The sequence below is a fragment of the Antedon mediterranea genome, chromosome 6 (genome assembly GCF_964355755.1).
Source record: "Antedon mediterranea chromosome 6, ecAntMedi1.1, whole genome shotgun sequence".
NCBI lineage: Eukaryota > Metazoa > Echinodermata > Crinoidea > Comatulida > Antedonidae > Antedon > Antedon mediterranea.
This window is the reverse complement of record NC_092675.1, coordinates 439056-454005: the sequence shown is the minus strand read 5'-3', so window position 1 is coordinate 454005 and position 14950 is coordinate 439056. Positions and strand designations below refer to the sequence as shown.

The 14950-nt window shown below is 32.6% G+C and overlaps 1 protein-coding gene across 1 annotated transcript in view; it reads left to right on the top strand.

Annotated features, from left to right (window-relative positions):
* LOC140051756 (hyalin-like) overlaps positions 1-13137 on the top strand; it is a 36852-nt gene extending 23715 nt beyond the window's left edge. Inside the window, exons 7-11 of the mRNA XM_072097062.1 lie at positions 3597-3833; positions 4284-4484; positions 9367-9603; positions 10177-10416; positions 10894-13137. Coding sequence (XP_071953163.1) covers positions 3597-3833; positions 4284-4484; positions 9367-9603; positions 10177-10416; positions 10894-11168 — 1190 coding nt within the window. The 3' untranslated portion in view covers positions 11169-13137. The remainder of the gene's footprint in view (positions 1-3596; positions 3834-4283; positions 4485-9366; positions 9604-10176; positions 10417-10893) is intronic.
* The last annotated feature ends 1813 nt before the right edge of the window (positions 13138-14950 follow it).

The window sequence follows — 14950 nt, the reverse complement described above, 5'->3', positions numbered from 1 at the left end:
TAACCCATAAAAGGGCCACTTTATGGTATTCTGCGACATTTTCATTCCACCCTGGAATATGGGTCACATTTTTTAATGTCTTATTTGTAAAACACATTTTGGAGGCACTAAATAAAGCACAAATAATATCATTATATAAATCATCTATACCTTTCCTATGCAAGCACCCATTGCATCCGGTGCATGATAGTGGGAGTCAACATATATATTTTTTAACAACATTTCTGGAAGTTTACAATAATTATGTAATTCTGGTTCTTTAACATTACTCCAATCAAATTTAGCAAACAGTGAATCTACATTGTTATTATTAGAATACACTTTATCATGCCCAATCTTATAACTATTTGACATTAAACTCATACTTAAAATTTGTTTGTTTGTTTGTTTGTTTTATCTTTATACTGGGTGACCTCTTCAGTCAAAGACTGATCTCCCAGAGGGCCCAGTTGGTGATCAGTGGCTGTGATGTACTAATACACCGGGGTAACCCCCTACTCGTCTCGAAAGATGTACTAGGTTCTTTAAAGTGCACACGAGCAAGTTGTGTACACTGGACCTACGGTTTATAGTCCTTATCCGAGAAAACTCGTTCTACCACCAGAACCATGGAGTGAGTGAGCCTCGAACCCCTGCCGAAGTTATGGCTACGTGATTACGGTTCCACTGTCTTAACCGCTCGGCCATTCACTCACATTTCAGTTAAGAAATTAAGAATAACATTGACTTCAGATATGCACATATCGGCGCCATGAGATGAAATGGTCAATCCAACTCATTGTACCATGGGCGTCACTAAGAATGGTAAAACTATTATCATGAAGTCTGATAATATCAGATAAAATCAGATCATTTTCACTACAGAATTCTGCCAACTCTTTCCCAAATTGTTTTTTTACGCCCTCTATGGCGAATAAGTATCTGGCTTTTACGAACGTTATAACATACCAAAATATTTTAAAAAAATTAAGTAGGTCAAGTGTTCCATAACGATTGTAAAGCCAGTTACTTATTCGCCGTAGAGGGCGTAGATGTAAAAAAATTTGCGGAACTGGGGTGGCAAATGGTAAAGTAGGTCAAGGGTGATCAATCCATACCAAAATATTTTGAAAAAATTAAGTAGGTCAAGTGTTATAATGATCGTAAAAGCCAGTTACTTATTCCCCGTAGAGGGCGTAGATGCAAAAAAGTTTGCGGAACTGAAATGGTAAGGTAGGTCAAGGGTGATTGATCCATACCAAAATATTTTGAAAAAATTAAATAGGTCAAGTGTTATAACGATTGTAAAGCCAGTTACTTACTTATTCGCCGTAGAGGGTGTAGATGCAAACAAATTTGCGGAACTGGTGTGGAAAATGGTAAAGTACGTCAAGGGTCATCAATCCATACCAAAATATTTTGAAAATATTAAGTAGGTCAAGTATTATAACGTTTGTAAAAGCTAGTTACTTATTCGCCGTAGAGGGCGTAGATGCAAAAAAGTTCGCGGAACTGGGGTGGCAAATGGTAAAGTAGGTCAAAGGTCATCAGTCCATACCAAAATATTTTGAAAATATTAAGTAGGTCAAGTGTTATAACGATCGTAAAGCCAGTTACTTATTTGCCGTAAAGGGCGTAGATGCAAAAAAGTTTGCGGAATTGGGGTGGCAAATGGTAAAGTAGGTCAAGGGTTATCGATCCATACCAAAATATTTTGAAAATATTTAGTAGATATTTAGTAGGTCAAGTGTTATAACGTTCATAAAGCCAGTTACTTATTCACCGTAGAGAGCGTAGATGCAAAAAAGTTCGCGGAACTGGGGTGGCCAATGGTAAAGTAGGTCAAGGGTCATTGATCTATACCAAAATACTTTGAAAATATTAAGTAGGTCAAGTGTTATCAGGGGCGGATCCAGGATTTAAACCGAATTTTGTTGAATTACACCCCTAGATGGCCGGAAATGGTACTCTCGCACGTAAAATTCATGGTAAAATACACCTGTACTCAGGGGCGGATCCAGGATTTTGTGAATGGGGGTGGGGGAGGCGCACCTGTATGTAGAGAGCCCACACCAACTCAGCCCCACCATGGTTGGGACTGAGCTGAGGCGATTTTGAAAATATAACGCCTCTAAATAGTCGGAAATGGCACTCTCACGTTATTATAAATGTATTCAAAATTGATATTTTAAATATGAAAACTGAGGTACTAGCCTATTAAAGGGTGACATTTTCCCCATATAGGCCTATTTTGAGTAAAAGTGTCACAACAGGGCGCTTCGCGGAAAAAGGTGCTTGTCCAGGGCCGATGCAGGACCTGTCAAAGCGAACTTTGTTAATTTATTTATTTTTTATTTATTTATTAAATACAAATTTTTTATTTATTTATTACCATATTTACTGAGGGTAGCCCCCAATCACGCCCCAGATGGCCGCAAATGGTACTCTTGCACATAAAATCGAAAGCCTATAGTACTTGTGCTATACTAGAGGACGTAATGTGGTCTGGTTCCCGTATACAAGCTTGTTTATGTACGTACACACGATCAATGTTTTCTTCTACGACGTCGGCCACGTAAAAATAGGCTAGTTTTGTAAGTCAGCATTTTTTCATTTTACCTAAGCCAGCCATCATTGAATTGTAATTTATGCCAGTATTTTATTTTATTTTCGAGGTGGGGGGGGGGGGGGGTCCGCCACTGGTTATAACGTTTGTAAAAGCTAGTTACTTATTCGCCGTAGAGGGCGTAAATGCATAAAATGTTATTGAACTTTTACCGGAAGAAGTAGAGGAGGTCAAGGCTAACATGTTGATGCAATAACAACTCAATTAGACAGTTATTACGTATTCAAATCAATGTGTGACTGTCCCTTTAATTGAATTTGAATAAGGAACTAAGAACTAGTAACCAACTTCACAGATATTATCGCTGCCTTTCTAGCTCTAGTTCTTGATACAGAAAGCCACAAAATGTTGACTAAGGGCGCGTTTATACAACACGCTATTACACGCATATTCAACATACCTACGAGAAGCGTGTTGTATAACATTGAAGAGATTCCATGTAATGAGATTTTAATTGCAAAAAAGGCTACTTGGCTGAATCCTAACATTTTGTGAATTCCCGGTTGCTGTTGGTGTGTTGGAAGTGTCCTCAGGGTATTGTTTTGACCTCTCGTTAAATAAAAGTATGTGCTGTGAAAATTTTGACCAAATCTAGTAGATAATTGTTCTTTATTTAACTGATTTAGCACTTATAACATTAACGCTTATCAAATGTTGGCATAATTTGGCAAAATGTAGCATAGTTTTATCCTAATTCTAAAACATTTTTTTTTTTAATTTCAAAAGCAGATTTAAAAAATCAATAACTGAATAAACTAAATTTTAAATGAAATCATCCTTTATTAAAATCCTTAATAAACTCAAATTAATTCATAATGCATGCGAGTATACAACTTAGGATTATGAACTACGGTACAACACGGTATTACGATTTAATGTATAACTGCAAGGTTTTTGTGGGGTTGACCTCGGATCGTGCAACACGCTAAAAATTAAAGACTGTGTTCAAATTTAGGGTGTTGTATAAACACAGCCCTATTTTGCTTTACAGATATTTTTAGCCCCACAGTGATTTGTCCAATTGACATCAAGAAAAATACAACTACAAGCCAAACGTCAGTAACTTGGAATGACCCCTCGGTGAGTGACCATAATGATCCTGGTCTGTCAGCTACTTGTACTCCACCTTCTGGTTCATCATTCAATATTGGTTCAACTTATGTAACTTGTAATGCAACTGATACTGCTGGTAATACAGGAATTTGTGGATTTAAAGTTACTGTAAATGGTAAGTCCACTATGTTGTGTTAGTTTAATAATGAAAATATTTTCCAAACTCACAGGGTAGATCCAAACTTATGACTAGAGGCTCTCTGTGAGTACATACTCTGCCTAAAAAATAATTGTTTTGAATAAATCTTCACCTATTTAGGCTTATAATAATTTCACCATTTAAATAAAAAGATGTAACATATTGTAAAAAAAATCTTTTTCTTTTCTTTTTATGTTACATCAATGTAAAATCTCAGAACAAGATGCTAAATCTTTACAGGCCTGTAAAGATGAAACATCAGTACCTGCAGACACACATTTCTACGCATTTTTACACATTACATTACACCAGAAAAACTAGCATGTGAAAACGTAACTCAGTATTTATCGCATGAGATATCATTTTGGTACATTTTTGTATTGTAAGATTCACAGTTGTCATGTTTCAACAAATGCATCTTTTTAGACAATAGAGATGTTGATGACAAGATTAGATTTACAGTCTCAAATCAAACTACAGTCACCTGGGATGACCCGTCTGATCTGTCAGTTACTTGTGATCCACCTTCTGGTTCATCATTTAATATTGGTTCAACTGATGTCACTTGTTCTACTATGGATATGGCCGGTAATACAGGAAGTTGTAATTTTATTATTTTTGTCATTGGTAAGTGGCATGTGCTCTGCAATATACAGTATCTAGTGTGCTAAATTTGTCTTGATCACCACTAGTTATCATAACATAGTCACATCTCTATCAATTAATTTTTTTCTCAAGCAATTCAAACTGCAATTGTCTTGGTTATTTATATATAAGTAGATGAAAAGAAGAATTGTCTATCACACTAATCGAGTATAGAAGCGATGTTGGAGTGCAACTTGTGAGCCTTCTTAATTTTAGCATATCAATTTACAATTTTTAAGACCCTCATGGATCTGCCACTGAGTACTATAATTATGATAAAGCTAGCAGGCATATATATATATATATATATATATTTATGTTTTGACACCTTACAATTCATGGCATCTGATTGGTTAATCGGAGGTCTATAGTTATTGCTGGAACTATAGACTGGCTATTTCCTCTATCATCCTTTATCTTCAATACGATCGGATCGGATTTTTGTGAAAAATTAGAGTTTTCTCTTTCTAAGATTAACATTAGTTCTGAAATAATTTTAATGGGAGATTTAAATATGGACTTTAAGAACAAGAAAACGTCTCTGTATAGAAAATTAAATAATGTTTTATCAATGTTTAATTTTAAACAAAATTATAGATAAACCAACACGAATTACTACAACTAGTACTATAATCGATCATGTTATATGTAACCAAATGTCAAACATCTCAGATCACGGTGTAATAGAAACAGGGTTTAGTGACCATTATATTGTATTTTGTACACGGAAAATTAACAGAGAGCCCTCAAATATGCATAACACGGTTAAAATTAGATCATTAAAAATTTACAATGTAAAAACGAATTCAAATCAAAACTGTTAGACATTGATTGGTCAAATGTAACTTCTTCAAACGATGTTAATACTGCTTGGACTAATTTTAAGGATATATACCTTGCTTAAAGTAATAAACGAGGTAGCTCCACTTAAAGAAGTACGAATCAAAGCAAGAACTGAACTGTGGATGAATAATAATATTTTATAAAACATAAAAAATCGTGACCTCCTACATCAGAAAACAAAGGAAACTCAAAAAAAATATGGAAGCATCTAAAATCATTAGGTTACGGTATTAAGTCAAAACTATCTCCCACAATTCTCCTTAAGACAAACAATACTGTATACTTTGATAAATTAAGTGTTACCAACTGTTTTAATACATTTTCACGCTGCTGCTCTAGCCCGCCACGTCACAAGAGATAAATCATTCAGATATAAAACAAGCAGCAGTTATAGTACTAGACACTGACATTTTTGCGAAAAATGATTCTCGACTATAATTTATAGGTACCACCTGTTGAATCCAAAAAACGTCTGGGAAAAGAGTCTAACGACAAATCCCAAAGCCTTTCTGGTATTTATGAGTCGCATGATATTACTATAATTCGCTGTCAGATAATCATTGAATTATTATCAAAACAGTCCATTGAACTTTTTGTTTGTAATAGGATATTGTTTACTACTGTTGCTGCTAAACTAGCTAGCAACTTGAAATCAGTTGTACTAGGTTTTGGTATTGAATCACATACGTTTAAGGAGTTTTACAGTAAAAAGGGAATCGCACATGGTGCATTCAAACTTAAGGAAGTAACTGAAGAATTTGTATACAATGAGCTCAACAAACTTAATACTTCTAAAGGCACAGGATTGGATGGTATGGTAGATTTTTTAAAGATGGGGCCGATATGATTCGAGCTCCTGCTACATTTATTATTAATATTAATATATATATATAATATAATATTATATATTAATATTATCTACATCAACTGGTATTGTACCTGATGAACTAAAGAAGGCGAAAGTTCAACCACTTTTCAAAAAGAATGATAGGTCAGATGTTTCAAACTATAGGCCAATAAGTGTTCTTAATGTTTTTTCTAAGGTACTTGAGCGTTCATTATATTGTCAACTTAAGGATAATCTAAATGAAAATAATATACTGTATCAATACCAGTAAAGGCTATTCAACAGATACAAGCTTAATTCATATGACTGATTATATAAGACCGAAATTATCAAATGGCTCTTTTGTAGCTGTGATTACTCTAGACTTACAAAAAGCATTCAATACAGTGGACCATGATATAATGTGTAGTAAATTAGAAGGTATGGGGGTGGGAAGTGTTAACTGGTTCCGATCATATTTAAGTAATAGACAGCAAGTAGTAAATATTAATAAAGTAATGTCAACACCTCTTCATTTACCATGCGGTGTGCCCCAGGGCAGTATACTAGGTCCTCTTTTATTTATTTGCTATGTAAATGATATTTCGATTAGTTTAAGTTCCAAACCATTTACGTACGCTGATGATACTGCTATAATTGTAGACGAAAAAGATCCGAATACAATCTCCTCAATTTTAAGTAATGAATTACAATCTTGTAATCAATGGCTTATAGAGAACAAATTGACGGAAAACATATAAGAAATGTAGAATCAGTTAAATACTTGGGTGTTGAACTTGATAGAAAACTTTCAGGAGAATTAATTGCAAAATCAATTGTTAAGAAAAGTGCAGATAGACTACGATTTATGTACAGACAGGCAAAAGCTGTAAATATAAACTCAAAGAAAATACTTTGCTCTGCATTAATCCAATGTCACTACGATTACGTTTGCTCATCATGGTATTCAGCTCTTCCAATGTACATGAAAAATAAATTACAGGTTATGCAAAATAAAGTAGTTCGGTTCATTAGCAATAAGGGACCACGCAGTCATGTTGGCCAGCATGAATTAGACAAGCTTGGTATGTTGAACGTTGCAGATCGTGTTATTCACCATGTATACAAAATATCAAAGTCTACTGGACCAGAATATCTTAATCAGCATTTAATTAATATTTCTGAAAGACATAACTACAATACTAGAAAAAGTGAAATGAATTATGTTAAAACAAGAGTAACCAGGCAAAATAGTAATACATTTTATGTTACTGCTATACAAGAATGGAATAAACTACCAAATACTATTAAAGCTCAGGTACAGGCATGAATTTTAAATATAATATTTGGTTAATTGTACATAAATCAAATATTTGTAACAGAAATCAAGACAAAAAAACATGAATTTCCCTTAATATGGTCAAATACAAAATTTGGCTAAATTCTTTCATAAAAACCAGGAAGACTTTTTTCAGTAGTTAGGTAGTTAACCTAATGTAATAACATGTCTGATGACTCCCTAGAAGGTGAAAAAATGGTGGATATACGGTGGATAATTTTTGCTATAGCATTAAAATAAAAATCTGAAGTTGAATAAAAATACCAGAAATGTAATATTCAAGTTATAATATTACCTATATTGAGTCATCTGATAACATTTTTTACCACACTGTTAATTTTTCATAGCTTTTTAAAAGCCTCTCTATTTACAAAATTTCTGTACAAAAGAATAGAGATTTTACTGTGTAATTTGAACTATCCCCCCCCCCCCCCCACTGATAAGAAAGTGCTTATTTTCAACAAGCTCGTGTAACACAAATAAAATCCCAAAAATTGTGAAACATAGGGGAAACTATAGATCGATAATTATTGGAATGTATGATCAATAGAAATTTTTTGCCCGTACCTGACCTTTAAGTCTTCAACTAGTCTACATAGATTTAAACATCAAGTTAAATTACACTTTAGCGACCAAATTCAGTTTGCATACTGGGGTAAATTAAATTGGATCGGTATTTTAATATTTTACCGTACATATTTTTACATATTTATAACTCAATTGTAAAGTAGTTTTTAAAATATCTTATGTTCTAATGTTTCTGTTGATTTTATATTGATTTTATTATAGGCCTATAATAAAATAGGCCTATTTTATTATAGGCCTATTTTATTATAGGCCTATTTTATTATATATGCCTATTTTATTATAGGCCTATTTTATTATATAGGCCTATTTTATTATAGGCCTATTTTATTATAGGCCTATTTTATTATAGGCCTATTTTATTATAGGCCTATTTTATTATAGGCCTATTTTATTATATATGCCTATTTTATTATAGGCCTATTTTATTATATAGGCCTATTTTATTATAGGCCTATTTTATTATAGGCCTATTTTATTATAGGCCTATTTTTTTATAGGCCTATTTTATTATAGGCCTATTTTATTATAGGCCTATTTTATTATAGGCCTATTTTATTATAGGCCTATTTTATTATAGGCCTATTTTATTATATATGCCTATTTTATTATAGGCCTATTTTATTATATAGGCCTATTTTATTATAGGCCTATTTTATTATAGGCCTATTTTATTATAGGCCTATTTTATTATAGGCCTATTTTATTATAGGCCTATTTCTAGTTTTATAGTAATAGTGTATTTAACTAAATTTTAAAAGTATTTATGTATTTATTTAAGGTAGTTTAATTTAATACATCATGTCTTAATGTATTTTAAATGTTATGGAGTGTACCGGTAATTTTAGTTATAGGACCCCAACGGAAATAAACCGTAAGGAAGGAAATCCTGAGCTTTGTTTTTTACTTTTAAGTTTATATTACAACCGTCCATTATTGTATTGTTAATTATGTGCTCCAATAAAATTAAATTGAATTGAATTACAGTAAGTAAATGGTACAATAAAAGGAACTGGAATTAGAAGTAAAACAACAATTACAACTAAATAAAATGATAAGTCAAGGATAACATTTTTAATAGATTGAAAATCGTATGAACAATAGTAAATAAATAAAGCGCAAATTGTCAAAAGTGAAATGGATCAGCTGTTGGCAAAGCACATACATATTCATTTAATCATTGTTCTTTTTTATCTTTTTTCATCGCTCTGTTATTGAGTAATTTGAAAAGAAAGTGTTTACTACATTAATTTGTAAAACATTTCATGTAGATATTTATCACCCCATTGTTGCCTGCCCTGCTAATATTAACAAAGACACAGATGCAGCAAACACTACAGTGACCTGGGATGACCCCTCAGTCATTGACAATGTTGATACTGGTCTGTCAGCTACCTGTACCCCACCTTCTGGTTCATCATTTGATGTTGGTTTAACTGATGTTACTTGCTTTGCTACTGATACTGCTGGTAATACAGGAAGCTGTATATTTAATGTTAGTGTCAACGGTAAGTGTTTTTGTAGACATCTCATCTATATTATGGTAGCCATAGTGCCCAAAACCTTTGCACCCTATTTCTACCTAAATTGTGGAATAATATTAATCAAACTGTTTTATTCCGGGCACAGTTCAACCAAAGTGTCTAGATGTGTGTATATCAGGGAGATGTATTTTTATATCTTCCTTATTAGAAGAGCAATTTTAGATAAATTTTGAAAGCATTTGTAACACTTAACCCAATTTCTTGTAGCATAAACATGACAAATTTCAAATGACCGTTGGAATGTTGTATCAAAATAACAGTTAACCATGACGATTTATTTTTTTATGATTATGAAGGGGGAAAAACTTATTATTGAGAATAAGCCTATAAGTCACAAAAACCAAGGTACATTTATTCTGAAATTAACCTTTACAAAAAAAAATACCCTATAGATTTAGAGAAATGCCATTGAACCATGACATTTGAGTTCAGGATACCTACAAATTAAATAAGATTTTCACTTCATGAATTTTGATGCATTCTCATTATCTTAAATTTCTACTACTGTACAATCAATTCTATTATTTTACTTTGTAGATGCTGGTGACCCCACAGTAAACTGCCCAGATGACATTGAAGGATATACAGTTTTAGACCAACTTACAGTCACTTGGAATGAAACTTTGCCAGTCAGTGACAATGCTGATACTGATCTGTCAGCTACTTGTACTCCACCTTCTGGTTCATCATTTAATGCTGGTTCAACTGATGTTACTTGTACTGCTATGGATACTGACAGTAATACAGGAAGTTGTCAATTTACAGTTTTTGTCATTGGTATGTTTCCGTACATTGTAATATGTTTCAAAAGTGTTATTTTGGTTTTAACTTATAATCTAGAGACTATTGATATAAATATATATATATTAGCTATTAAAGAAACATAATATATTATCATCTTAATCAACTTATTTCTATAAGTCTTAACCCAATTTTTAATCACTTTCATCATGAAAAGAACCATTTTTTAATATTCATTGAGTGGACCACCTGCTCCAAAATACATAACATTAGCTTACAAATAGATCACTTTTGTAGTAGTAGCACTAGTTAGTATGACAATGATACAATCACAATGATATAATCACTGATTTTTAATTCAATAATCCAACTTAATACTTAATGTGAATTAAACTTTACAGCTTGAAAAAAAAATTGCCTCCAAGTACTGTCTGTATGATAAAGTGATATGTACAGACAGTTTTGCTTTTTAAAACATTTCATGTAGATATTGATGTAAAACATTCCATGTAGATATTGATGTACCTGTTGTTACCTGCCCAAGTAACAAAGAAGAAGATACAAAGAAAGACCAAGTTACAATGACCTGGAATGACCCCTCAGTCACTGACAATATTGATACTGGTCTGTCAGCTACTTGTACTCCACCTTCTGGTTCATCATTTAATGCTGGTTCAACTGTTGTTACTTGTACTGCTATGGATACTACTGGTAACACAGGAAGCTGTGGATTTAATGTTACTATCAATGGTAAAGTGAATTTTGATTTGCTGGGATCTAATTATTAACAGAACCAGATCAGTCCTAATACTTTCATTATACAATGCTGAAAATGTATTTCTACTACACAAGATGAACACATGCAGGTTGACTTTTAGTTGATTACTCAAATACCATGATTTATTAGTCCAGCAACGTTTTTGTACATATACATAATAAAAACGGACACTGACACATTTTTATAACACCAAAACAAAAATGACAAACAAAGCAATGTTCGCTATGGCTGTTTCTACAATGAGTCTGTTGCAATGTTCGCTATGGTTGTTTCTACAATGAGTCTGTACTTGCAATGTACGTATTGGTCAGAGGCATTACCTCCAACAAGCGATGCAGTGCACCAACATATAAAAAGAGCACACTTCCAAGCACTCGTATGGAAAAAAGCTGTATCGCCAATCCAGCATTTGCATCACCAACAGATTTTGGTTGGGAGCTATCTAATGGTAAACTTCAACCAGTGCTTCTGAAAAATGAAGCTATTCCTACTCCTTTGTTAGAGATGATTTATTGTGGACGCAAGACACGATGCATAACCAATAGATGTAGGTGCAAGAAGTCAAAACTACCTTGTACAGCTTTATGCCGGTGTAACAACGCTAAAGATGACGGAAACCTTTGCATGAATGATCAAAACTGATGCCCTTAACATGTTCATTCCAAATGTAGCTTACGTGTTCACATTTTCTTTCAAACCTATACAATCATAATCCATCATATTGATGGCAGGTGATTTCCAAATTTCCAAATGTAGCTGACGTGTTCAAATTCTTTTTTAAATCTATAATCATAATCCATCATATTGATGGCAGGTAATTTTCGAATGTAGCTTACGTGTTCAAATTCTTTTTTAAATCTATAATCATAATCCATCATATTGATGGCAGGTAATTTCCAAATGTAGCTGACATGTTCACATTTAAAAAAATCTATAATCATACTCCATCATATTGGTGGCAGGTAATTTCAAATTTCAAATTACAAATTTCAACAAATGTAACTTGCGTGTTCAAATTTTTTTTTAAATCTATATAATCATAATACATCATATTTGATGGCAGTGAATTTTATAATTTTACTAATTATTATTGTGTATAAATAATTTCATAGTTATGCAATTATATTATATTTAGTATACAGTAGGCCTATGCTGTAGTTTAAAGGTCAATAACCATACTATCGGCCATTCTTGTACAAAATGTGCCATTAGACTGGATAGAAACACACATGTTTTAAACAATTTAAAACGAAAAAAAAATTCATAAGACCACAATTTTCAAAGTTATATTATTATTATATTATTATATTTGATTAATAGTTCAAAGGTCAATAGTTATAGAATCGGCCATTTTTTGTAAAAACATTTCATTATAATAAATATGAATGTATAGTTTCTGAACAATTTGAGCCCTATTTCGTGTCTCTCCGATTATTGGTTACTGAGATACGATAAATCAAGGTCAAAGGTCAAAATGTCAGAAATAAGACTTGCATCCAATTTTTGAGAAAATGTGTCATTAAAGTGAATATAAAAACATATATTTAAAACATTTTGACACCAAAATTAATTATCTGTGACTAGTGGTTCTCAAGATATAGGGTAATTATAAAAAATGGCCGCCATTTTTAATTATGCAAATTAAGGGCTTAGATGGCCGAATTTCGCTTGGGATCCGCCATATTCGTAATCAGCGAGGTCGAAATATCCTAAATCAAGTGGATCCCAGCTTCTACCCAAAAATGCTTCTTGATTCGTTTTCTAGGCCGTTTTTTGAGAAATGGAACCTGTCTATATGTACAACTTGTTAGTTTTGTTAGTAAACTATGATGTTTTAGACTGTTAATGCTGTAGTAATATTAATGTTGGAAATTTTGATGGTTAGATTCAGTTTAAATCCAACATTTCAAAACATAAAGAAAATTGTCCATACAAACGCAATACAATTAATAATTGGTACAACTATTTTTCATAGCATTTATTTATTAATTTTTGGTGATATAATCTAGAAAATCTGCCTCATAGAGAATTTTCATGATAGTAATAAAGATAAATGTTGAAAATCAAATTTCTACATTTTTTAGATTCTCCTACTTTGCCAATTCAATACAAAATGTGCTTTTTTTAAACAATATAAATATTTCATTCTTTTTTACTTAATTTTGGAGGATATTCTGCAGTACCAGATTACCTGATAGCAATACTAATTGTTCTTGTTGTCATCATTTTGGTGATGTTTCCAGTTTTGGTCTTTTATTGCAGGTGTTGTTTTTGTACTTCATTTTTTAAATATACAACACAGCTAACCTAACTTGAATATTATTTAAATAAAACAATATAATAATAGTCTTATATAAGGCCTTATACAATGTTTCAAAGCGCTTTACACACAAAATTGATCCATTAAATATCTTACAATAACCAAAAAATGAAGAAGAAGCAGAGAAACATTGCTAACCAAGTTTTGGAATAAATTTATCAACTCATTATTTTCAGAATTTCTTTCTGTTGCTGTTTCTTTGCACCAGTATGGTTTTGATTAACATTTGTGCTTTTTATTTTTCTTTCTTTTTACTCTATTGAGATCAAGCCACACCATAACCCACAGCATTGCTTATGTTATGCATCTGTTATGCATCTTTTTACTCTATTGAGATCAAGCCACACCGTAACCCACAGCATTGCTTATGTTATGCATCTGATTCCACCTTTAACTCTATTGAGATCAAGCCACACCGTAACCCACAGCATTGCTTATGTTATGCATCTGATTCCATCTATTATTTTTCTTTCCTTTAACTCTATTGAGATCAAGCCACACCCTAACCCACAGCATTGCTTATGTTATGTATCTGTTATGCATCTTTTTACTCTATTGAGATCAAACCACACTGTAACCCACAGCATTGCTTATGTTATGCATCTGTTATGCATCTTTTTACTCTATTGAGATCAAGCCACACTGTACCCACAGCATTGCTTATGTTATGCATCTGATTCCATCTATTGCTGTTTCATTTTATCAACTTGCTGTTTTGTTTGTAGGTACTACCCATGATAATACAAATCATCTTTCACCATTAATTTTTATTATTAATATATTATTTGTCATCCGTCAGGGCAGGATTGTATGATTCCACTGACTGTAGGCTACATAGCCGTTGTATACCTGCCCTGACGTATGACAAATAATAAATATATTATTTGTCATCCTTCAGGGCAGGTATTGTATGATTCCACTGTACGTACCGTATACCTGCCCTGAAGGATGACAAATAATATATTTATTATTTGTCATACGTCAGGGCAGGTACGGCTATACAGTGGATTCCGGAATAGTAGGCATGATTAGTTCGTTTACAATGATTCTCCTTTTTCCTACAGCATAAACATAACCCGATTATACTATCTTTTTCAACTGCTGCAAATGTTTGGTACACTTAGCCTATATAGCTGTGGGATGGTATGAGAAAGCGATATATATTTAAGTAATACGGTATAAAATAGCGATGTGCGAGTAATATACTACATGGCCGGACCGCAAATAAAATACGATATATATACGATGACGTAGTAGATATCTACACATGCGTAGAAGAACTCCTGGATTGGAGTAGGGAGATTTAGATCCTTCCTAAAGGCATTTGGTTCGGAATCATCAACTTTATTTATGTATTGTCATTTTTGGTTTGAGACATAGGCCTAGGCCTAGTATAATATATTACGGTGCATTTAATACATGTTAACTGTTGATTTTATTTACAAATGTTGCGTAAATATATTAATTATTAT